The sequence below is a fragment of the Bacillus rossius genome, chromosome 2 (genome assembly GCF_032445375.1).
Source record: "Bacillus rossius redtenbacheri isolate Brsri chromosome 2, Brsri_v3, whole genome shotgun sequence".
NCBI classification, from domain to species: domain Eukaryota; kingdom Metazoa; phylum Arthropoda; class Insecta; order Phasmatodea; family Bacillidae; genus Bacillus; species Bacillus rossius.
In genome coordinates this window covers 90,429,722-90,457,063 of record NC_086331.1, presented here as the reverse complement: position 1 = coordinate 90,457,063, position 27,342 = coordinate 90,429,722, and the positions used below count along the sequence as shown (strand labels likewise).

Genomic DNA, 27,342 nt, shown 5'->3' with positions numbered 1-27,342 from the left:
TTTTTCCAGTAATTACTCATCATTCCATGGTTTGAAATGTTTTCCTATATAAGATAATTTATATTAGCATATGATGTTATTGCTATGTTTTTATTATATTTTAATATTACGACAGTATTTTATGAATTGTTAGATAACGTTTCATTTAAAACGTTATTTGAGAAAAAATCCAGTTTTATCACAGTTATGCCCATTTAAATACCTAAGCTTAGGTAAAAATAAAAAAAATAATGGAACGAGAACAATTTGATATAGGCTGGTATGAACTAATGGTAGCTCTCTTTCTCTCACACACATAAAAGAGAGAGTGCGAGACAAACGGACAAAGAGTCTTGGTCATAAAAACACTGAAAATTGCAATGCTGTGAGACACTCTGGACTGGTATTTTCTTCTGTTGCTGCTGCACACCAGTACCACAGGAAATGTTCGTACAACTTGTACGTTGATGTGGCGAAACCATGCCTCGTTCGGCAGCAACTAAAGTTTTCATTACACACAATCTCTCGTTATCATCGAGCGTTCAGACTCAAGTTAGTTTAGAAAACTTGGCTGGAATCAGGTTTTCCGGTTTTAGTTTGTTAGCAAAGTTGACTTCAAGCACACATGCACAGCTGTTTTACATTGGTGATTGGATTTCAGTTCTTTTGACACTTTCTGGACGACGTTGGACCAATAATAAGCAAGTAGAAGTAGTGTGAGCGAATCTCGCGCAGCTCAGTCTAAAGAATAGACGACCTCCGCTTATAACAGAGCAGCCAATGAACGTACCATTTTGGCTTGAGTATGTACAAGCATGTTAAGTCCAGCTTGGAGCGAAATGAATCTGTGAAGTAATAGTGTCTCAAGAAACTGTGTACTGAAAATACGTAGTGTCTTACGAGTATCCAATTGAAAATAATTAAATACAGTAAGTCCTCGGTTTACGTCGGGGTTACGTTCCTGAAAACCGCGACGTAAATAGAAACGATGCAAAATGAGCCATGTTTCATGCCACCGGCCGGCCACGGCCCAAGGTCGGCCGGAAGCGCTGGCATACAGGTGGCAGACCTAACACTTTACTAATCTCAACAGCCCTCTCGCCCGAATCGAAACGTCTCAAAACTTCCATTTTCGTGGCTAATGAAACATGTGTTCTGTTCTTATTTTTTGAAATTACGTTTGAAGATAAATTTAGTCGTTTGGAAGACATCTTATGAAGAAAAAATCATAAATTGCAGTGAGCTGATACTGTAGGCCTACTACAAACGCATTTAATCACGATAAAGTTAACAACGGCACGTTTAAAACTCCGGCCAACTCAATGATATCATAGCGACTGAAGTGCCAAGGAGTTGGACGAAAAGGGGTAGGAGAAAATGCTGTGTCGTTGCGGGAAGTAGATAACACTTCTACGTGCGAGATACGTGGGTGGCCGAGCGGGCGGGCTGGTAGTATTGCATCACCGCGCGGAGAGAGAGCAGCGGAGAGCAGGAACCGTCCCTCATGATGTATGATAAGATAAGGCGGTGAACGTGTAGCTTACGCTACATAGCATAAATTAACTACCGAAGGAAACAAAGAATTATAAACGAATTATATACGGTGTTTTGGTTAAAATAAAGATTTACGGTGATTGTAAACGACGTTATTGTGAATCGGCGACAACTTAAATTGAAACATGAGTACTCAAACATTAGCGACGTTAATCCGAAACGACGTAAATCGGTATGACGTAAATAGAGGACTTGCTGTACAAGAAATATAAAAAACCATACCAGAATTCACTAAGAAACAATATAGAGAATGAATAGTATATAATAGGGCATACTGGCGCAGGGTTCAGGGTGTGGTGCCTGTGGTGCCGCCCGCCATCTTGGATTGTGACGTCACGGCGGCCATCTTGAATGAACGTGACCTTGACCTTTGCATTGAACCTTGACCTTTGCATTGAACCTTGACCTTGACCTTTGACCTTGACCTTTAAATTTAGCCAAAATTAGCCAAAATTTACCCAAAAATCCTCAAAATTCGCCAAAATTTCCATTCTTTTGGAAACAAATTCCGGCAAAAATTCTCAAAAAATTGGAAAAATTTAAATTTCTTTTTTCGAGGGAAACTTACTCGTTTTCTTCCTCAAAAATTCAAAAATTAGGATTACGAAAATCCCCAAAAGACATTTTGCCTTAGAAAGAACACATCCATATAGAGGCTTAAACATCCATGTCTAAAGCCTCCGATAAGCCTCTGACGTCAAAATGGATTATGTCTACATGGCATATGACGTCACCGTTGCAATTTCTGTTACGGCCGCCATCTTGAAAATCTTTATTTATTATCCGATTTTAATGAAAAACATACTATTACGACATGGAGCTCGGAGTCCTCGGTTCGAACCAAGTGAGGACAAAAAAATAAAAGTGGTGACCGAACCTTCCTCCAAGGAAGCTGCTGGCAGACTGACTCCCCCCACCACTTATGTCAAAGTATATATATCGTCACCTAGTATGACGTCATGACCGTCATCTTGAAAATCCGTAATTTTAATGCTAGAAAATCGGGAAAATTTTAAAAATTATTAAAAAAATAGTAATTAAAATTTAAAACCATCGTGGCACTTTTCGTTACGTCTGCCATCTTGGAAAAACGTAATTATTTAGCTAGAAATTCGGGAAAAAATCCAGAATTCATCAAAAAATTCACTTATTAAAGTAATGATTGATTATATTGATTCATGTTCTTGGTTTGATCCCTGGACGATGCCAAAAAATTTAATTTAATGTAAAACATAATAATTTCAATAAATCATGATCTAAGTCCTAAAAGAGACTTAAAATCATCTACTACCATAATCCTATAAACCATTACGACCGCCAACTTACATATTTGTACTTATTGACTTATAAATTCGGGAAAGATTCCTAACTCACCGAAAAAATCACACATTACTTTACATATTGAATCGATAATTGGTTCGATCTATGGACGAAGTTAAAAATAAATTTTATTTAAATACCAGAAAAGTTTCAGGTTCAAGAAATAAAATATCACATGTTCTTTTACAAACATAATATTTATTACATAATTTCTATTCTACTACAGGATCACTTGCGAAAGCCAGTAATCTTATAAACATTTAGCCCTGCATAGGCGCGAAATGGCTAATTCTGAGCTACAATCGGTTTATACTAGACAGAGACCAACCAGAACCTTTACTGACATAGCCCTCCTCTTCTTGACAGAGTTTCTGGATTCCGCGTTTAACAATTTGCTTCACATCGTCAGAACTGTAAATTACTGAAGCCGATGTCTTGAATGCACACTTCTTCATTTTGTCATCGAACGGATATGGCTTTCCATATATACAGTCCATCTAAAAGTTATAATTCAAAGGTTCGTTTGTTGCTACGTCATCAGTAAGCTGATTGATTTGTTCTGTTTGATATCGTCAAGAAAATTACAAATGTCTTTCGACTCACTAAGCGTATTTAGGTAATAGTAGTCTTTCAATGTTACACGTAATGAAGATTGCGCCTTGTAGAAGCCATTATTATTCTTTTGTAGAGCACCGATCAGAGTCTTAGGTTTAGTTCTATGTCGATAAGCCATAGCAATCGGTTGCTGCGCATCTGTTTTTTATTTGTACGCTTTCGAGTCTCCAATCTAAAGCGAGGAGTCGAAATTTCTGCAGGTAGTTCAGCAGTAGACGCACGGCCTTCACCTTTACAGTTTTTCGCATGTCGTCGCAAATTATCAATTCGAATAAACCATTCATGACACTCATCACAGCGAAACTTCATGCGAGAAGGATTCTTACTCATCTCATGTCTCCGTACATCATGAGCAAATATAAACGCCATATCGCAGTAGCTGCAAGGATACCGCGGTGATAAAGACGAACCTTTCAGACCTGATTCAGATGGCGATGTGACTGCAATTATACCATTTCCAGGTTTACTCTTATGCACATCAATCATTCGCTGTTGTATAGAAACCTTTACTTTCTGCCGCGTAAAAGGTCCTTTGCATGTCTCCAAGTGTTGTTTCATTTCTTGTAAATTGCTTGCGACATTTCTCACAGCCAAACATTTTTTGTTAAAGGTTCTTGGCACATTCTCTCTTCTCGTGTCGACGAGCATTTCTGTTGTTTGAGAAAATCTTGTCGCAGTAACGGCACCGATGTTCGTTAGTTTTTGTCGAATCACCAGCCATTGAAGTCTCCATCGAGGGCGAAACAAAATTCGCCGAGTTTTCCTGTGCAGCCAGCACTACCGGCATTAAAGTCTCTTCTGCTGGTGGTACCGCGACTGTTGAATTCTCCTCCAATGTTGACATCGTCGTTGCCAACGGGATATGTTCCTTCTTCGTCGACGCTGTCGTCAGGGTTCCCGTAGACGAATGTACAACGTCCATCAAGTTCGCCATTATAGACGTAAATGATGCCATCGAGTTCACAAGAACAGGTAATCACGCGACTTATGCACCAGAAGAAACAATCTAGGTGATCCTTACACCGTCGACGACAGTAACAAACTGTGCGGTCTGCTGTCAAGGACTTGCTTATATACGTGCACCCGATATAATAATACTCTGGTCAAATCAAGAACCATTTACTATAATACTAGAGTCAAACCAACATTTAAAAAAGAAGCACATATGATGGAAAAAATTAGATGCAGAGTGATACTTTCTCGTCTCATTAATTCGATCTCACCAATATACGCTAGGCTCCAAGAGCTCCACAGCTCCAACAGCTCCAAAACTCAAATGCTTCAACAGCTCCAAAGTTCCAAATGCTCCAACAGTTCCAAAGCTCCAACAGCTCCAAATGTTCCAAAGGTCCATAGCTCCAAAGCTTCAATAGCTTCAACAGCTGCTAATGCTTCAACGCTTCAATGCTACAATGCTCGAACAGCTCCAAATGCTCCATCAGCTCCATCGGAGGCTTTAGACATGGATGGATATTGTGTTCTTTCTAAGGCAAAATGACTTTTGAGGTGTTTCGAAATCCTAATTTTTAAATTTTTGTTGAAGAAAACGAGAAAGTTTCCCTCTAAAAAAAATTTTTTAATTTTTCAAATTTTTTGAGAATTTTTGGCGGAATTTGTTTCCAAAAAAATGGATTTTTTTGGCGAATTTTGAGAATTTTTGGGTAAATTTTGGCTAATTTTGACTAAATTTGAAGGTAGAAGGTCTAGGTCAAAGTTCAAGGTCAAGGTCAAAGGTAAAGGTCACGGTCATCCAAGATGGCCGCCGTGACGTCACAATCCAGGATGGCGGGCGGCACCACAGGCACCACACCCTGAACTCTGCGCCAGTATGCCCTATTATATACTACTAGAATGCCAAAAAATATTTAAATCATCTGCGCTGTAAATATAATGCTTTTTTTTCTTCGGATCAGGAAAAATTTATTTACAAGAAGTGAAAATTTGTTAGTAGTTATTTCTGAAACAATGATATTATTTCTGTGTTTAAAATCCTCTTTCGTTTGCTAAACATTGAACTAGGGCACTCTTATGATTTCCCAGATATTTTGGTCTTGCCAGAAGCTTGTCTACCACATAGCTTCAGAACACGTTTTAAAAGTCTGCACGCACATTCCATTAGGAGCGTTATTATTGTTTGTGAAATTCAGCTAATTGATGCAAGATTATGGTGACGCAAATTTCGCCACTGGTTAAACAATTGAAAAAAAAAAACAGTGGGAAATCTCCAGGACCACTTATACAATTGATATGTTTTTTTTTTTTTTACGTTGCAGGCACTCGAATCGGACAAGCATCGGAATGCTTCGTTTATTGGAAAGACCCCATGACGAACGATACATGGGGTCTTAACTTCACTTCGCCCATAGATGCCAAGCAGTTTCGCGAATGCTGCGTAAGTATGACCTAACACAAATCTGAAGTAGATATTTTCTTGCTTACAAGAAATACTCAATTTAAAACAGATTAAAGTTTTAGTCAAATTAAGCATGTCTGCATGTAAAAATATTTTCAATTTTAGTAACAAAGCACTGGTGTTGATCTGTTCTTGACCATTTTCTTAGCACTAATTTTGCCCAGCAATACTTTATGAAAAGTAAAACTTGTATCAAGCTTAAATATTGTGGTACTGTTTGAGATTTCCATACTTTTATTGATCCTTCTCGATATAAAATTGCTCAAGACTTTTGAACTGCGGCATTGCCACATTTATAGAAACTGAAAAAAATTCTCGAATCCATTTCGCGATAAGCTAAAACCCAAATTCACGCTTTAATGATTGTCTCACTGTTCATCTGGCAGCCCATTTGAGACGTCTTACAAGTCAGAAGCCGATTAGCCCAAGTGTTCCGAGGGGTGTCGAGTTGAACCTAGAGTCAACCAACACACGAAATTTTCCAGTCTACACCCGTTACCGATTATTTCCAAACAACACTGATGTTCAATTTTGAGGTAAACTTCAGAGCACAGAGTACGAATAGCTTCAGCGTTTTAACCTGGCCGTTCATTACCTGCTGGGAACTCGCGAACTTGAAATGAATGTGGAAATCATGAATCTAATTTAAAATGAGTTGTCAAAACGAGCAGTGCCGGAACAGCAGAAGTTATAGGTCCAGCGCTGCGGAAACTCTCAAGTGTTGTTGGAATCTTGCATAATATGATTCATTCCTGTCATTTGGTAAATTTTGGGACAGATAAATAAAGTTCGTTGATCGAATTGCTGACAGAGATTTGACTTTAAGGAAGATACACTTACTAAAGCTTAACTACATGACTCTCGAAATTACTAAAAATACCTAAAATCGTTTGGCTCAAATACTGCATATTCTGTAAAAAGAATTATAATTATTAGGTCACACTTGTGGAGGAGGAGGGGAATAGTATGTTGGGTTGGTTTACTTAATACAACCATCGTATTCAAAGAATCAGTTTCCAAATAAAACATATGATGCATTATTCATGGGTATAAATAATTACTAAATATGATCGTGAAAGTATAAAAAAGTATTCAGAAATGATAATATTATGCTTCATTAAACTTTTTATTATACAGCGAAAATATTAGTTGAGTTTGTGCAGTGAGTAATTAATGTAGTTTGCCATTATCTTACTGTAGTTATCCTCGTTCTGAGACAGCTATAACATGTATTCAGTGTCATTACTTAAGCACAATTTTATGCTGTTCAAAGAGTTGGAACTAGAAATGCCCACGTACCTATTTATTACATGAAAAAAATTCGTATCACGTCGTTAAACAACGCAGAACACTATGTCAGTTTGAAATATTTATTTCTGATCTTGAGATTACTACACTACTCCTTTGACGGTTTGCTGTACAACTACTTAATAGAACCGTTGTCTAACTCATGGAACTTAAGTAATATGTTAATTAATTTTCTCGTGCTATAAAAAACACTATAGTGCCTGTTACAAAAACTAAATAGTCAGTGGTGTTGATAAAACTTCCTTCAAAAAATCATTTTGTGAGCGACGAATCTGCAATATCTACAACTGTACGGAGAGTGGTGCATCGGTCTACTTAACTTTTAAACATACAATGCTGTAATGTACATTGCTGAAGAAGTTCTGTGGTCGGTTTTGTGAACAGTAATAAGTAGTATATATTGGGAGCTACTGGGACAGGTGTCGGAGTGAGGAGCTGGAGCCGATGTCCACCATCTTGGATTGTGACATGACGGCACGCCAATATTGAATGACCTTGACCTTGACCATTTACCCTGTCCCCCGAGGCCATTTTGAATCCGGTATTTTGCAATCCGCCATCTTGTTTTCCGCCATTCAATATTTCTTGAAATCTAACGCCCCACTCCCTAACATTTCTCTTTCGTTAAGAACGCAATCTTCAAAATCCGTAGTTTTAATGATAGAAAATTGGGACACATTTAAACATTTATAAAAAATTTATAATTAATAAAATTGTAATATAAAAACATGATTCCACCTTTTTGAAAATTATGACGCCCCATTGTACTTTTCGTTACTGCCGCCGTCTTGAAAATCCAATATTTTAATGCTAGAAATTTGGTAAAAATTTTAAAAATTATAAAAATTAAAAATAATTTAAAAAAACCTACTTGCGGTATAGTGTCTTCGGTTTGTCCCCAGTTAAGGCAAATAAATGTCGACGGGTCCCTCTTCCACGATGACAGCTGGGAGAATGATCCCCACCACTTTTTTCCAAAGCATTGAACTTAAATTCCCCCTCCCCCCTTATAAACCAATCTCAAAACCTGTTTTTTTTCCTCGCAGATATCTCTCCATCACATTGGCTGATTCCCGCACCCCCTCGCCTAAATTTATCCTATAAATACCAGCTCTATAACCCGGGACCGCTTCAGTTACCTCCGTTCACTGAACCGAGTGAGATCGCCACCTATTCCCGCATCATCTCAGTAGGTGCATATAGTCAGACTTTGACTTTGTGCGTTCAGTCGGACTTCGTTCGATTCGTAAAACTGGCAATCGGATTTAGCTCGATTACCAAAACTATAATTTTGACTTACTTCGGGTGGACTTTTTAGATTCTCACAACATCTATTCAGTTTAAGATATGGACGAAAAATTGCTACGAGGCAGCTTTTGCATTTAATAATAGTAGGCCTTACCAGTGCCAGGCCTAGTTCAGCATCCATGCCAACCGTTGACATGACGCCTAGTCCAGCACGCATGCCAGGATCCAGCGTCGAACCTCGTGCAGCGTCCACGACAGTAGTATGTAAATGTCGGTCGAAGCCCTGGGTTATGGGTGAGGAGCGAGAGTCCCTCCGCCATCATGGATTGGGACGTCACGGCGGCCTCCTTGAAAGATCTTTACATTTGACATTCAAAATTTGACAACGTTGCCATAAATGACTCAAAATTATCCAAACTTTGCCCTAAATCCGCCAAAATCCGCCAGAATTTCCAGTTCTTTAGAAAAAATTCCGCCAAAGATCTAAAAAAATCTGAAAAAATTAAATTTTTCCTATTTCGTGGGAAAAATTCCTGTTTAGAGGGAAAGTTCTTAATTTTTAGTCCTCAAAAATGCCAGTGACTTGTGAGGTCCTCAAAGTGGCTTAAAGTCCGCATGTAATAACCGCTCTTAAGCCGCCTAGACAATTAGAATGTCACGGCTACCATCTTGAAATATGACGTAACCATTGGAATTATCGTTACGGCCCCCATCTTAAAAATCAGTATTTTTATGATAGAAAATCAGGAAAAATTTAAAAATTAATAAAAAATTAATTATTAAACATTTTAATAAATAACATTCCGCCATCTTGGATTATGATTTCATGGGTGCCGTCTTGAAAATTCGTAATTTTTTATGCTAGGAAATGGGGAAAAATTTAAAATTAATATAAACACAAACTTTTAATAAATTATTTCACCATATTATATTATTACATCATGGCCGCCATATTTAACGCTAGGAAATCAAAAATAATTTAAAAAGGAATAATTAAAAACATTTAATCAAAACATTCTGCCATTTTGGATTATGTAGTCAGAGGCCGCCATCTTAAATATACTTAATTACTATCGGAAAAATAAGGAAAAATGTTAAAATGTAACAAAAAATTATTTAACTAAAATTTTAATAAAATTTTAATTCAAAAACGCACTTACATCATTGAGTCTTCGGTCCAAACCTGCCGAAAGCAAAAAATGGCGATGGATCCATCCTCTATAGAAGCCACCAACAGATTAACCTCTCACCACTAATGCCAAGGTATTTATATTGTTATTTATTAAGATGTCATGTGCGCCATCTTGTTTTCATCTGCTGGAGGCGCCATCTTGCTATCGTCTGCTAGAGGGCGCTACCAGCATGTTATTTTACTTTTTACCCACTAGAGTGAAGTAATTATTTATTCCCACGGTGTCCTCCATCTTGAAATTTGGTTGCCATTTTGAAAATCTGTATTTATTTAGATAAAAATTCGGGGAAACTTCCATAGTTCATAAAAAATCTTTTGCATAAATAATAATTTTTTTAAAATCGATTATAGTCCTTGGTTTGATCCATAATTAATACAAAAAATTAATTAAAATTACGAAAATATATCACAGGTTCCAAAATATAAGATTGTTTATCACATAATTTCTACTCAACGAACGATAGGTCGCTAAATATGGTATGATACAATGCCTCCAAGCGTCATTCGCTCCAAAAGTCTTTGGCTCCAAAAGTCATCGGATCAAATGTTATCGTTTAAAGGTCACCTTCTCCAAAAGACTTTGTCTCCAAAAGTTTTTGGCTCCAAAAGTCCTTGGCTTAAAAAGTCATTGGCTCCAAAAACCATTGGATTCAAATGTTATTGGCTTCAATAGTTTTGGCTCCTACAGTCTTTGGCTCCAACATTATTAAATGTCATTAACTCTAAATGACATTAAATCCAAAAGTCCTTGTTTCTTATTGTCTTTGGCTCAAACAGCTCCAAATGCTCCAATTCTCCAACATCTCCAATTGAACAAACATATTCAAGTGCTCCAAAGCTCCAAATGCTTTAAATCTTCAGCTGAATTCCATTTCATTTTGATCAAACTTGCCCCGATTAATAAAATGACTTTATTATTACACTTCAATATGTTAGTCATTGGTGATGATTTTTACATCCTTTAAGTTAGTAGTTATATTATGAGAAATCATTTTTAGTTAGTAATTAGATTTCGTGAAATAAAAAATCACTTTTAAAATCCAAAATATAATATTTGTATTATTTAAATTTTGTACAATGCATGTAAAACAAGTCATTATTGTATGTAGCCAGTTTCCTTAAGTTCTTTGAGTATGGTGGCTACTTCTTTGAGGTGCGAAGAGTTTCCTGCCCTAAGCGTGAGCCATCAGAAGTCTCAGACGATCGCCATTAAGTTAGGATCTTTCCATTATGTGTAATCGATATATTTTGCTGCTGTCATCTTCTTTGTATGTTTATAATATTTTTTTTAGTATCACTATGATCCCAGCGATCGTCGTAAGCTTTATCAGAATAATGTATTGTGTCACGACGTTTCCATCGTTTTGGTTTCAGGGCTTCATCACAGACTTCGATCGTGCAGCCTCAGAAGTGTCATCGCAGTCTTCGATATTGTCAGCTTCAGGTGTTTCATTGCAGTCTTCGATCTTGTCGGCTTCAAATCGTTCTCTATCGTTCAAAATTTTATGTAGTTGACTAGAATTTGAAGTAAATATCTTTTGATTTCCCATAAATATGCTACTTTCTTCGTTAGTTTTCAATTTTAAATCATTTGCAAGATCTGGGATAGCATTTTTAGCATTAGAAATTCTACATTCTTCGTAATCATTACAGTCATCTAATATTTGCCTTTATTCCATTTCTTCGGTGTTAAAGACCTGTCCTCGTTATCTTTAGTCAGCTAAGTTGTAAAGATCTTGCGATGTTTATTCAGTAAATATCTTCAAAAAGGATTTCTGACACTGACTGTAGCTAAATAGTTTGGCAAAGACCAAAAATTGACTCGCTCCCCTCATAACATTTAGCATTTTTTTCTCAAGGTAAAGTCCTTGCTGCAGTACTACAGCAAGGTCCTTTTGATACAGCTACAGGCAACGAACCAGGATCCGTGTTAGTTTCTACGTCTGAAACCAGATTAAAACTGAGAATTTAAAATTATAACATTTTCTTAAATATATATTTTAATATTTCATCAGTGAGAGTTAATTTGACATTATGAAAGACTCATAGACAAGAAGTTCTGCTTTTCAACAACAGATAGTGCCACGTGTTGCAAAGTGATCATTTTATTTATTTTGGATGAGGGATGCTCTCTCACGAACGCAAGAGAAGCAGCTTCTTTAGACATCAAGGATAAGGAATTATATCTTGCAATGATAGAGTTTCCAAGCCATCACAAGACTTAGTAATCAGCTTATTAATGAATCTCTTTTGTTTGAATTCCTCCATATAATAATATATATTGTTAGTGCTGATTTGGTAACAGGAATTTACCAAGTACGCGAAAATATGAATAAAATTTCTTGTGTCATTACGAAAAAAATTACATGCGGGGATTGTTTGTTAAGGAATAACAAGGAGCACTCGGAGAACATCAGCAGAAGTATCGCCAGGAATAAACAGGAGCACAATAAGAAAACCATCAAAATACAGGCAAAAACAATCAGGAGCACACAAAGAAAACTAACGCACATTTTCCTAAATAAATATTAGTGAATTACAGATTTTCAGTATTGCACAAAAGATGGCATGGGTAACTAAGCATTAACAAGATCTTTTCAACCAAATTTTTTTTTGGATCGAGCAAGGTTCAAACAATGTACAGGAATCAATCGAATCAATCATTAGATTAACAAATGATTTTTTAATAATTTTATAATTTTTGCCAAATTTCTCGTTTAATAACTATAGATTTTCAAGGTGGCGGCCAAGATGACCGACAATATGGCGGATGCTATGGTAATAAATACTATAATTACATTCTTCTGGTTAAAAATTAAATCACTATGGAGGCAGCACTTGGATTATAACAGAATCTCAATCTTAGATACCCGAATCTTGGTTATAACACTTTCCGCCATCTTGTTTTCGTCTTGTATGATGTCACATCTGCCATATTTTTTATGTTCTCCTGGAGGTCGCCATTTTTGATACCACCATCTTTATTTCTGCTGTTTGTTCCTAGAGTGTGCCAGCATCGCTCTGTCTCATGCACATATGGTTGATGTTCCATTACCTACCGGTGTTGTTATGGCCCTTATAGATATATTAAATTTAATTTTTTATACAAAAAAAACATATCGGTAGCGAGGTGATTTGAGCCATGACAGCTCCGACATATGAGTTGGCACGTATACATACGTCTTTGACCACTCGGCCATTGAGACATTTACCACATTATAAGTTAAAACACTTATTGGCAGTAGCGGCCGGTGATGTAAAATTATGGGTGTTCACACACTCATACATACACACATGCTAACACATATGCACTCATAAAGAAAAAAAAGACCACCTACCTTACTGCGTTCTTGAAGCCTGTTTTGGTGTCAGATTATCTGTGTTGGTGCGGCACCGTAGCAGTTACTGCTTATCTTGGAGTCGTGAAAGATATATTTCGTTTATTACACAAACTCATGTCTGTAATTGTAGACCGAATTAACACAACGAAGCTTATTGAGCAGACTAGTTGTTTTTTTAAGAGATTTTAAATTGTAATTCAAAATGGTAGATCGCTGATCAAGCCTCACATAAATAATAAAAAATTATGTTTGATGTTCTTGATTTTTCAAATTTGTGGCTGGGCTTAAATGATCAAAGTGTTGCACCTGAAAGCAATGTGAAGCTAAAAAATATGATTGTACAATCTTTAATGCTACAAAGGTATTGCACCATTATTTATTTGTAAAAAAAAAAAAAAATCCATTCTGGTTTTCAGCTGAGCAAACTTGTTGATGACTCTATGATTAAAATTATGCATGCTATTTATTAGTCTTTTTTCTATTGACAACATTGCTAAAGCAGTAAGTCTTTCTTCTGACATAGTGTTCCTACATTTTTAATTGTTAACTTTTCTTTGTAAAAAGTTTTCTGTTCGCTAAAATTGTTTGTACGGAATTCATTATGGCGATTTTTAAAAATTGTACATGTTTGCTATACGCGCCAAATAACGCAGTCACATTTTCACAGTTAAAGTCTTACAACAAAGGGAAACTTTATAACATACCTCAGAAAAATGTTGTCCTGCGTAAGGCACAGAAAAATATTTTACAAACGCACAGTCACACTAATTATTTAATGATATTTACGCTCGCATTGAACCACACGCAAATACTTGTTTCTACTGGACGTAAAAAACTGAAAACGAAAGGTTTGTTTGGTTAGGGGTGATAGTATTGGAGTGGACAATACTGGCATCTACCGGGCTGATTCATAAGTTATGACTTACTTCTCTGATCAGTGCTGCTGTGCGTGCTGAAATTTGGAACTTCATCAATGAGCAACGAAACGCCAGGACAATCACGTGTAATCGTCCAGTGTAAAATGTCCCGTAGGAGGTGACGTAATTCCTTCGTGCGCATGCGCAAAAGGACCGAGGCAGGCATGCAGGCAGCGCGTTTCGTGCACAGATCCATTGTGAACACTACAGCGTTGCCGTATCGCCGCAATCGAAAAAATAAAAACAGACGTCCGTGACAGATGCAAACAAAGCGACGAGTGTAACTCTGGTAGCTGCCACTGGTAAAAGTAGATAAAAAGGAACTTTTAACTCTACAAAATAAATAAATGTTCTTTAGAAAACTGGGTGTGCACGTGCACTTGTGCTCTTTAATACCGGCCGCTACTGCTTATTGGTAATTAACAACACAAATATTCGGACTTGTAATAATTTTTAATTTAAAAAAATAATAGCATAAAATGCTAGAGGGTACTGCCACCATATTTATTTTCATTACTCGCAAATAGGATAGCTAGTGTCACGTAGTGCCTCCATAGTGATTTAATTTTTAATCACAAGAATGCAATTATAGTATTGATTACCACAGTATCCGCCATATTGTCGGTCAGCTTGGCCGCCACCTTGATAATATATAGTTATTAAACGAGAAATTCGGCAAAAATTATAAAATTATTTAAAATATCATTTATTAATCTAATGGTTGATTCGATTGATTCCTGTACATTTTTGAACCTTGCTCGATCAAAAAAAAAATGGTTTTAAAAATATTGTTAATGCTTAGTTACCCATGCCATCATTTGTGCAATACTGAAAATATGTAATTCACTAATGTTTATTTAGGAAAATGTGGGTTAGTCAGTATGACCGACAATATGGCGGATGCTATGGTAATAAATACTATAATTGCATTCTTGTGGTAAAAAATTAAATCACTATGGAGGCAGCACACTCTAACTGGTGATGTGTGTACTATGGGACGTTAGTGCTCCTAGTACTGAGTATTGAAAACAAGATGATCGCTGCACCCTTTTGCAGACACTGTGTGCACCACATGATACTATCACTACTAGTGGCAAGTACTGAAAACAAGATGGTGCCATTGCTCTCTAGCAGATGTTGCGTGCACAACGTGACACTAGCTAACCTATTTGCGAGTAATGAAAATAAATATGGTGGCAGCACCCTCTAGAATTTGATGCTATTATTTTTTAAAATTAAAAATTATTACAAGTCCGAATATTTGTGTTGTTTCAACCAATAACTGTTTTAACTCTTAAACTGGTAAATGTATCGATGGCCGAGTGGTAAAAGACTTACGTATGTATACGTTTAAACCCATATGTCGGAGCTGTCACGGCTCAAATCACCTCGCTACGAATATGTTTTTTATGTATGAAAAATTAAATTTAATATATCTATAAGGGTCATAACAACACCGGTAGGTAATGGAACATCGACCATATATGCATAAGTCAGAGCGATGCTGGCACACTCTAGGAACAAACAGCAGAAATAAAATGGTGGTATCCAAAATGGCGACCTCCAGGAGAACAAAAAAAATATGGCAGATGTGACATCATACAAGACGAAAACAAGATGGCGGAAAGTGTTATAACCAAGATTCGGGTATCTAAGATTGAGATTCTGATATCATCCAAGTTTGTAGCTTGGTTAAAGGTCAAGGTCATTTAATATGGCTGCCTTGATGTCACAATCTAAAATGGTGGACATCTCCAGTTTCTCACTTGTAACTCTGTCCTCGGATATACTATTGTAAATTTTTTATCATAAATATTAAACGTGACCAATTCAGTGTAAGGCCTATGATTTTCTTTTAACATAATTGAGTGATAGGGAGCAGAAATTATTAAAAATAAAAATTAATGTTAACATTAGTTATTGAAGTTAGGAATAGTTACTATAAAGGTTTTATTTTTTTCAATCTATTGTTTCATGCTTTCTATGGCAATGCACATTTTTAAGCAAACATTGACGACACTAAGTTTTTAACTAAGATATTATTTTAAATAATTGTGAAGCAAATCAACAGAAATTTTAGTGCTTGAAACAAATAAATTAATACGAAAAATATATTAAATTATCAAAAAAACTAAAAGTCATTTTTAATTGATAAAAAGTTTATTTAACATACACTTTCAATGTTACTAATCGATTGTACGCCTTTGAGTTATTTATTTATACCATATCGTGAAATATAACGAAAAGAAATCCACATGTAGGTTCGTTATCATCGAATGCCGTACGTTTTTCGCTTGGCTTTGAGAATACAGCATATCTACACGGGTGACCGTAGTCAGCGCGCTGGACGACTGGGTCCTGACGCTAACACTTAAGGGGCCCGCCTCGTCAGGGGTGTATGTGTGTTAGTGAGGCGGGATGATAAGCGCGACGCTCGCTGGTGCTTCCAGCGCGGTATAGCCTCTAAGCGCAAGGCTCTGAACTGGCGCGCATTCGACTTGTCGTCACAGGATAACTGTGAAATTTGAGCGGTGACCGTAACATTATATGGCGGAGAAATGAAGATAAAGGTGTTATGCAAGCCCCTTAAGTGCTTTCAGGAATCTTTACTGATTGTTTTATGCCTAAAAATTACTCTGAAAACACGCGTTTTAGGCATTTTAACGCTTCTAAAAATACAGTTTAAAAACTTAATCCGAAATTAAAAGTACTTTTCGGCCCTCAGCGAACTCTTAAATGCTATTCGTAAATAGGCCCCACTCGGATATCTTGAGTAGTTTTGAAATCGCGTTGTTTTTCCTGAAGCTCTGCACACCGTATGTGTGCCCAGGTAGGCGGGCCCCTTAATGTCTGCCCAAGGTGACATCCTCGGCCACTCAGAACACTGGTCAACAGTAGCTCAGCAACTCTCTGCTGATACCTCGCTATGAGTCTGGGCGTGAGGGCACGCCGATCTTCCATGACAGTCCATCACTGACTTATTACCAGTTTCATCCTGTTCGTTCGCTGGCCGAATATCGCACCACGACACTCTTCGTCGGCTGCTCTCACAAAGGTCTCCCTCATGTCACTCAGTCCGCGCCAGCAGGTTTCAAGACGTCACAAGCGCATGCATTTTTACCGGTGTTCGTCGCCGAGTGTTCTTTACACGTCACAAGTACAGTCCATTCCGTAAACAACGCGTATACGAGGGCCCAAACTTTTTTTTTTAAAAATGTTTTTTACAATTTCCGTGCTAAAGATAGTGCAGTATAACTATATATTAATAAAATGCTGTACACCTCATTTTAATTACGTATTATGTTCTTTAAATAAGCCGAGCTAATAACTTTCGTTATTTTAATGAAATTTGACATTAAATTGTAATTTTTGTACTGAATGACATTATTGCATTGCATTGTATATCGCGTTTAAACATGAGCGAATACTGGATATGTGTGTAACTAGGATGAAAGAAGACTTTTGCGAGAGCATCATCAATTTTCACACCTACACCCTACAAGAAGTTTGCGAGTTCGTTTTTCACGCAGTACTAACTTCTCGACTCTAATTACTGTCCTAGCCCATCGTCTTTGCAGGTACATATCACTGGGCTTGATGAAACTTCACGGTTGGCATTTTTGCCAGATACTTGGTTAAGTTTGCTTATTGACAATCACTGACATCATGACTTTGCACGGTGACCTCACATAACGTTGAGGTATAAAAGCTATAGTCCCAGGATGATTCAATTATTGGTTGCCATTTCCTTCCGCTGCTTGTAGAAAAATATACATTACAAAACCTTGAACCCGAGAAAGGAAGTTCTCCACAAGTGAAAAAAAAAAAAAAATAAAAATAAAATTACCAACCCAGCATGGAAAACCAGTATGGACAAAACGGCCAGATATTTTCGTAGGCATTAGTTTTTCAACTTACGTTAATAGAATCAGGGTACGAGGGTATTTTTCCTGTGTTCTATATCCAAGGTTAAATACTAAGGTCTCAGCTTTTGGGTCATAGGTCAATTTTATAAGAAATGAATTTAAATAATTAAATAAAGTAATGAAATATAATAAATTATGTCCCTGTTCGTTATGTACTAGTTTTTGTGGGACAAATAAATCCCTTTATAATGTTACATTTTTTTTAAATTTCTTCATGATTCAAAACCAAAGACAAGTAATATTTAACTTAGCCAAAATTTGTAATAATTAATTATTTATGATACTGTCTTCATCTCTGTGTGACAGGTTATTTATGGTTCTTTGTATTGGTTTCTGGGACAGTAGAAAATGTGTAAAACCACATATCCTCCAATAAACGTTGATTTTAATTTAACTATTTCAATAAATCCTGAAAAAATAAATTATTTCTGCATCTTTAAATTATATATATGCCTATATATATGTGTGTGTTTGAAGATGCCAGCACTAGACATAACCTGTTAACCATAAATTTCGTAGAAACTTCAAAAAAGTAGTATACAAATGTTCCCCCGAGCGCAAGCTTCAGGCTGTGGACCCGGGAGCCGGTCCACCATATTTGATTCTGACGTCACGGCGGCCATCTTGGATGAGAGTAACGGGACACAGCGTAACGGGACAATTAAGACATTGACCTTTGACCCTCAAAATTCGCCAAAATTGGGCAAAATTTGCCCAAAATTCCTCAAAAATCGTCAAAATTTCCATTTCTGTGGAAAAAAATTCCGCCAAAAAATCTCAAAAAATTCCTCAATTCAAAACTCAGGATTTCGAAAATCCTCTAATGTTAATTTGTCTTAGAAAGAACCCAAATGCCTAAAAGCGGCTTAAAACTCCTAAGAGCTAGCCGCTTTAAGCTGCCAACCTTGAAAATAAGGATGTCACGGCAGCCATTTTGAAATATGACGTCATAGTTGCAATTTTCGTTACGGTCGCCAGCTTGAAAATCTTTATTTATTATCCGATTTTAATAAAAAATTTAAAATTTATAAAAAATTAAATTAATAAAATTATATAAAAAAAATTAAAAAACAAACATTTACGACATGGAGTTCGGAGTCCTCGGTTCGAACCCGGTGAGGGCAAAAAATAAAAATAAAAATAAAAAATGGCAACAGGCTCCTTCCCCAATGGTGGATGCAGGCAGACTGACGCCCACCACTTTTTTTCAAAGCATATATATATATATATATATATATATCGCCAGTGAGTATGACGTCATGTCCGCCATCTTGAAAATCCGTAATTTTAATGCTAGATATTCGGGAAAAAGTTTAAAAATCATTAAGAAAATTAATCATCCTAATTAAATAATAAAAAATCCTCAAAACCATCGTTGCACTTTTCGTGACGGCCGCCATTTTGAAATCACCCGCTGGAGATTACCATCTTGTTTTCGTCTGCTAGAGTGTGCTGATACCATGTTCGTATAATTATCTGGTCACCACAACTTTGACCTTGACCTTGAAATTTGACCTTGACCTTGAACTTTGACCTTGACTGTGAACTTTGACCTTGAACTTTGACATTGGCCTTGAAATTTTACCTTGACCTTGAACTTTGACATTGACCTGTAAATTTGCCCTTGACCTTAAAATTTGACTTTGTCCTTGTCGACCATCATGGATCCGACATTTTATGTTCAGTACATGCTACCAGGAGCTACCACCTACTGGAGTACACCATCTTGTGTGTTTACTCGTATTATAGAGTACATTTCCATCTGGATAATTTTATTCTAACCTGCTACAGTGCACTAATCATTTATTACCGAGGTGCCCCCCGCCATCTTGAAATTCATCCACCATCTTGAAATCATGTAATAATGTAGATAGAAAAGCGGGAAAAAAATCCAAAATTCATCAAAAAAATCACTCATTAACTTACATATTGATTCGATCTGCTCCAGTCCTTGGTTCGATACTCGATCGATGCAATAATGTTTAATTTTATGAAAAAATAAATAATTTCAATAAACCACGTTCAACATTCTTAAAGAGACTTTAAATCCTCTACTACCATCATCCTTTCCGACATCAAGACCAACATCTTGGAATATTCGGAATAATTAACCTATAAATTCGGGAAAAAGTTCAAAATTCATTAAATAAATTTGTAATCTATATAAACTGATTGATTAGATCGACTAAGGTCCTTGGAACGATCTTGGACGAAGCTAAAATTAATTTAATTTAAATACCAGAAAAGTGTAAGGTTCGAGAAATAAAACACCACAAAGTCTTTTACAAACATAATAGTTATTACACAATTTCTTTTCTACTACAGTATCACTTGCGAAAGAGAGCAATCTTATAAACATTTAGCCCTGCATAGACGTGCAACGACTACTTCCTAGCTCTAACAGCTCCAAATTCTCCAACAGCTCCAAATGCTCCAACTGCCTTTTCTTTCAACAGCTCCAATGATATTGGGCTACAATGCTACGAGTTTAAGACACTACGAGGCTACAAGGCTACGAGTCTAAAAGGATCTAGCTGGTTCAAAGTTATACATGGCTGCGAGACTGCATGACTAAAAGAACGCATGGCTACGAAACTACATGTCTATGAAGCTACATGGATACAAGTCTACTCGGCTCCAAGACGCAATGTACACACAGTACACACAGGAAACTGAACGTACACACAGTACACACAGGAAACTGAACGTACACACAGTACACACAGGAAACGGAACGTATACACATAGTACACAAAGGAAACTGAACGTACACACAGTACACACAGGAAACGGAACGTACACACAGTACACACAGGAAACGGAACGTACACATAGTACACACAGGAAACGGAACGTACACACAGTACACACACAGGAAACTGAACGTACACACAGTACACACAGGAAACGGAACGTATACACACTGTATACACAGGAAACTGAACGTACACACAGTACACGCAGGAAACGGAACGTACACACAGTACACACACAGGAAACGGAACGTACACACAGTACACACACAGGAAACGGAACGTACACACAGTACACATAGGAAACGGAACGTACACACAGTACACACAGGAAACGGAACGTACACACAGTACACACAGGAAACGGAACGTACACACAGAAAACGGAACGTAAGCACTATATACACAGTACACACAGGAAACCTAACGTACACACATACAGTAGCGGAAACACAGGCTTAGTTGGAAATCAGAATATAAGAAATAAAAACATTACATTTTTTTACTTTCAATATTTAATTTATTTCTCAACATTACACAAATACAAGTAAAAGAAACCATTATTGTATGTAGCCAGCTTTCCTCAGTTCTTTGAGTATGACGGATATTTCATTGATGCACGAATATTTTCCTGCACAAAGCGAGCCATGTAGAAGTCTTAGCCGGTCAACCAGTATGTTTGGATCTTTCCATGATGCGTAATCAATCTCTTCTACCATCATCTTACTTGCTTGTTTATTATACATACTTTTAATATCACAATCGTCCCAGTGATCATAATAAGCATTATCAGATTTATTTATTTTAACACGTCGTTTACATCGTTTCGGTCTCAGTACACCTCCACATTCTTCGATCTTGTCAGCTTTAGGTGCTTCATCACAGTCTATGCCTTTGTCAACAGCTTCAGAGTCACTGTAACAATCACTGTAGAAGACAACCTCTTCACCCAGATTACCGTATGAATTCGCTATCGATGATGTCGAAGTGTCTTTATCGTCTTCATGCTTCCTTTTTAGGAGTCCATCATCATTTTTACAAAGAATGGAGGATCTACTGAATATAGGCTTGAATGTATTCTCACTTTTCACGGTGTTGATACTTCCATTAGTTTCAGTCTTCCCGAAGCCATTAGCATCCTTCAATTTATGTTCTTCCTCACGATCAGGTGAGCTAATACCATCACGCTCAGGACAAGGAAAATTATTGTCGTAATGCAGATCACTCTTCTTTAGTCTAGTGGATCCATCGGTGCCCTCTATGCCGTAATTAGTCTTGACTTTACATGTTCTACCATGTCTTTTTAAGCTGTCAATTCGTTTTAACAACCTGCTACAACGATTACAGCTTAACATGTTGCGTAGTGGGTTTCTAGCACAATCATTCTTCTCATGACGTCTAGCATTCCTTCTAATGACAAAATCCTTGCCACAGTATCTACAGCGGCTTCCTTCCGATTCAGCTGCAGATAACAAACCATGATCCATGGTAGCTTCTGTGACTAATGTTAGATACAAACTGTCAGTTTTCTCCAATTGGAACCATTTCTTAAATATAATTTTTTAAATATTTCATCAGCGAGAGTTAAGTTATCTAATGCAAAGCAAATTGATGCAAGTAGTTCTGGCTGTCATCAACAGATGTCGCCACGTGTTGCTTGCAGGTAAATAATATCTATTTCATTAATGCAGGATGCGGAATGCTCACTATCGATCGCAAAGGAAGGTTGGCTTCGCTAGACTCCAATGAGAAGGAAGTTCGTCCTTCCTGTTAGTGCTTCTTAGATTTCTCAGAGTATTATTATTCGACTTAGTAATGATATTTTTTTAAATTTTCACCTGATAAAAATATTACAAGTGATGATAAAGTAGCAGAAGTTCACTAATTAAATGCAACCTTGAATAAAAATGACATTCCTCATTAAGTAAAAATAAAATCCTTCATGCAAAGATCAATTCCTCATCAGTAACCAGAAGCACTCGGAGAAAACCATCAGATGTCTAGTCAGGAATAATCAGAAGCACCCAGAGAAAACCATCAAAATATTGTCAAGAATAATCAGCAGCACACGGAGAAAACCACCACACGTTTTCTTTGATATCATAAAATTAGAGGGAAAAAAATATTTAAAAATAAAAATAAATTAATAAAAAATTTACAAATAAAAACAAAAAATACATAAAATTCTGGCTTGTACCAGAACTCTATCTTTGCTCATCAATGAGAAGTTCACAAGCTAGCAGAATCTATTTATGTATTTTTTGTTTTTATTTGTAAATTTTTTATTAATTTATTTATATTTTTAAATATCTTTTTTTCCTCTAATTTTATGATATCAAAGAAAACGTGTGGTGGTTTTCTCCGTGCGCTCCTGATTATTCTTGACAATATTTTGATGGTTTTCTCTGGGTGCTTCTGATTATTCCTGACTAGACATCTGATGGTTTTCTCCGAGTGCTTCTGGTTACTGATGAGGAGTTGATCTTTGCATGAAGGATTTTATTTTTACTTAATGAGGAATGTCATTTTTATTCAAGGTTGCATTTAATTAGTGAACTTCTGCTACTTTATCATCACTTGTAATATTTTTATCAGGTGAAAATTTAAAAAAATATCATTACTAAGTCGAATAATAATACTCTGAGAAATCTAAGAAGCACTAACAGGAAGGACGAACTTCCTTCTCATTGGAGTCTAGCGAAGCCAACCTTCCTTTGCCATCGATAGTGAGCATTCCGCATCCTGCATTAATGAAATAGATATTATTTACCTGCAAGCAACACGTGGCGACATCTGTTGATGACAGCCAGAACTACTTGCATCAATTTGCTTTGCATTAGATAACTTAACTCTCGCTGATGAAATATTTAAAAAATTATATTTAAGAAATGGTTCCAATTGGAGAAAACTGACAGTTTGTATCTAACATTAGTCACAGAAGCTACCATGGATCATGGTTTGTTATCTGCAGCTGAATCGGAAGGAAGCCGCTGTAGATACTGTGGCAAGGATTTTGTCATGAGAAGGAATGCTAGACGTCATGAGAAGAATGATTGTGCTAGAAACCCACTACGCAACATGTTAAGCTGTAATCGTTGTAGCAGGTTGTTAAAACGAATTGACAGCTTAAAAAGACATGGTAGAACATGTAAAGTCAAGACTACTTACGGCATAGAGGGCACCGATGGATCCACTAGACTAAAGAAGAGTGATCTGCATTACGACAATAATTTTCCTTGTCCTGAGCGTGATGGTATTAGCTCACCTGATCGTGAGGAAGAACATAAATTGAAGGATGCTAATGGCTTCGGGAAGACTGAAACTAATGGAAGTATCAACACCGTGAAAAGTGAGAATACATTCAAGCCTATATTCAGTAGATCCTCCATTCTTTGTAAAAATGATGATGGACTCCTAAAAAGGAAGCATGAAAACGATAAAGACACTTCGACATCATCGATAGCGAATTCATACGGTAATCTGGGTGAAGAGGTTGTCTTCTACAGTGATTGTTACAGTGACTCTGAAGCTGTTGACAAAGGCATAGACTGTGATGAAGCACCTAAAGCTGACAAGATCGAAGAATGTGGAGGTGTCCTGAGACCGAAACGATGTAAACGACGTGTTAAAATAAATAAATCTGATAATGCTTATTATGATCACTGGGACGATTGTGATATTAAAAGTATGTATAATAAACAAGCAAGTAAGATGATGGTAGAAGAGATTGATTACGCATCATGGAAAGATCCAAACATACTGGTTGACCGGCTAAGACTTCTACATGGCTCGCTTTGTGCAGGAAAATATTCGTGCATCAATGAAAAATCCGTCATACTCAAAGAACTGAGGAAAGCTGGCTACATACAATAATGGTTTCTTTTACTTGTATTTGTGTAATGTTGAGAAATAAATTAAATATTGAAAGTAAAAAATGTAATGTTTTTATTTCTTGTATTCTGATTTCCAACTAAGCCTGTGTTTCCGCTACTGTATGTGTGTACGTTCCGTTTCCTGTGTATACTGTGTGTATAGTGTTTACGTTCCGTTTTCTGTGTGTATGTTCCGTTTCCTGTGTGTACTGTGTGTACGTTCCGTTTCCTGTGTGTACTGTGTGTACGTTCTGTTTCCTATGTGTACTGTGTGTACGTTCCGTTTCCTGTGTGTGTACTGTGTGTACGTTCCGTTTCCTGTGTGCACTGTGTGTATGTTCAGTTTCCTTTGTGTACTATGTGTATACATTCCGTTTCCTGTGTGTACTGTGTGTACGTTCAGTTTTCTGTGTGTACTGTGTGTACGTTCAGTTTCCTGTGTGTACTGTGTGTACATTGCGTCTTGGAGCCGAGTAGACTTGTATCCATGTAGCTTCATAGACATGTAGTTTCGTAGCAATGCGTTCTTTTAGTCATGCAGTCTCGCAGCCATGTATAACTTTGAACCAGCTAGATCCTTTTAGACTCGTAGCCTTGTAGCCTCGTAGTGTCTTAAACTCGTAGCATTGTAGCCCAATATCATTGGAGCTGTTGAAAGAAAAGGCAGTTGGAGCATTTGGAGCTGTTGGAGCTGTTGGAGCATTTGGAGCTGTTGGAGCTAAGAAGTAGTCGTTGCACGTCTATGCAGGGCTAAATGTTTATAAGATTGCTGGCTTTCGCAAGTGATTCTGTAGTAGGACAGAAATTGTGTAATAACTATTATGTTTGTAAAAGACTTTGTGGTGTTTTATTTCTCGAACCTTACACTTTTCTGGTAGTTAAATTAATTTTAGCTTCGTCCAAGAATGTTCCAAGGACCTTAGTCGATCTAATCAATCAGTATATATAGATTACAAATTTATTTAATGAATTTTGAACTTTTTCCCGAATTTCTAGGTTAATTATTACGAATATTCCAATATGTTGGTCTTGATGTCGGATAGGATGATGGTAGTAGAGGATTTAAAGTCTCTTTAAGAATGTTGAACATGGTTTATTGAAATTATTTATTTTTTCATAAAATTAAACATTATTGCATCGATAGAGTATCGAACCAAGGACTGGAGCAGATCGAATCAATATGTAAGTTAATGAGTGATTTTTTTGATGAATTTTGGATTTTTTTCAGCTTTTCTAGCTACATTATTACATGAGTTAAAGATGGTGGCCGAATTTCAAGATGGCGGGGGGCACCTCGGTAATAAATGATTACTGCACTGTAGCGGGTTAGAATAAAATTATCCAGATGGAAATGTACTCTATAATACGAGTACACACACAAGATGGTGTACTCCAGCAGGTGGTAGCTCCTAGTAGCATGTACTGAACATAAAATGTCGGATCCATAATGGTCGACAAGGACAAAGTCTAATTTCAAGGTCAAGGGCAATATTCAAGGTCAATGTCAAATTTCAAGGTCAAGGTAAAATTTCAAGGTCAAGGTCAAATTTCTAGGTCAATGTCAAATTTCTAGGTCAAGGTCAAAGTTCACAGTCAAGTTAAAAGTTCAATGTCAAGGTCAAATTTCAAGGTCAAGGTCTAAGTTCAAGGTCAAGGTCAAATTTCAAGGTCAAGGTCAAGGTCAAATTTCAAAGTCATGTTCAAAGGTGTGGTGACCAGATAATTATACTAACATGGTATCTGCATACTCTAGCGGACAAAAACAAGATGGTGATCTCCAGAAGGTGATTTCAAGATGGCGGCCGTCACGAAAAGTGCAACGGTGGTTTTAAGGATTTTTTATTATTTAATTAGGATGATTAATTTTTTTTAATGATTTTTAAACATTTTCCCGAATCTCTAGCATTAAAATTACGGATTTTCAAGATGGCGGACATGATGTCATGCTCATTGGCGATATATATATATATATGCTTTGAAAAAAGTGGTGGGCGTCAGTCTGCATGCATCCACCATTGGGGAAGGAGCCTGTCGCCATTTTTTATTTTTATTTTAATTTTTTTTGCCCTCACCGGGTTCGAACCGAGGACTCCGAACTCCATGTCGTAAATGTTTGTTTTTAAATTTTTTTTATATAATTTTATTAATTTAATTTTTCATAAATTTTAAATTTTTTATTAAAATCGGATAATAAATATTTTCAAGATGGCGACCGTAACGGAAATTGCAACTATGACGTCATATTTCAAAATGGCTGCCGTGACATCCTTATTTGCAAGGTTGGCGGCTTAAAGCGGCTAGCTCTTAGGAGTTTTAAGCCGCTTTTAGGCATTTGGGTTCTTTCTAAGACAAATTAACATTAGAGGATTTTCGAAATCCTGATTTTTGAATTGAGGAATTTTTTGAGATTTTTTGGCGGAATTTTTTTCCACAGAAATGGAAATTTTGACGATTTTTGAGGAATTTTGGGCAAATTTTGCCCAATTTTGGCGAATATTGAGGGTCAAAGGTCAATGTTCTAATTGTCCCGTTACTCTCATCCAAGATGGCCGCCGTGACGTCAGAATCAAAGTTGGTGGACCGGCTCCCGGCTCCACAGCCTGAAGCCTGCGCTCGTGGGAACATTTGTATACTACTTAAAAATATATATGATATAAAAAGTACACTAAAATAATTCTATTAAAATTTTTCATAAGAATATTTTAAAGCATTTACCGAAGATTTCAAACTTTTTTTTTTTTTTTTTATAAAATGTATTTTTACTTTTCCTCTCCTTAATGCAGTCACAAAATCTAGTGTAACGTAATTTTAAATAAGCAAACTTATCAATAAAAACGGGTTTTAAAATAACTTTCTTTTATAAGGCTGTAAATTGCATGGCATGGAATGGAATTTGTTCTTAAA

At 36.6% G+C, this 27,342-nt stretch overlaps 1 protein-coding gene across 1 annotated transcript in view; it reads left to right on the top strand.

Annotated features, from left to right (window-relative positions):
* The window catches only part of LOC134529452 (protein still life, isoform SIF type 1-like), a 308,838-nt gene extending 300,952 nt beyond the window's left edge, over positions 1-7,886 (top strand). The window contains exon 4 of the mRNA XM_063363566.1: positions 5,742-7,886. Within this exon, the coding sequence (XP_063219636.1) occupies positions 5,742-5,875 (134 nt within the window). The 3' untranslated portion in view covers positions 5,876-7,886. The remainder of the gene's footprint in view (positions 1-5,741) is intronic.
* The last annotated feature ends 19,456 nt before the right edge of the window (positions 7,887-27,342 follow it).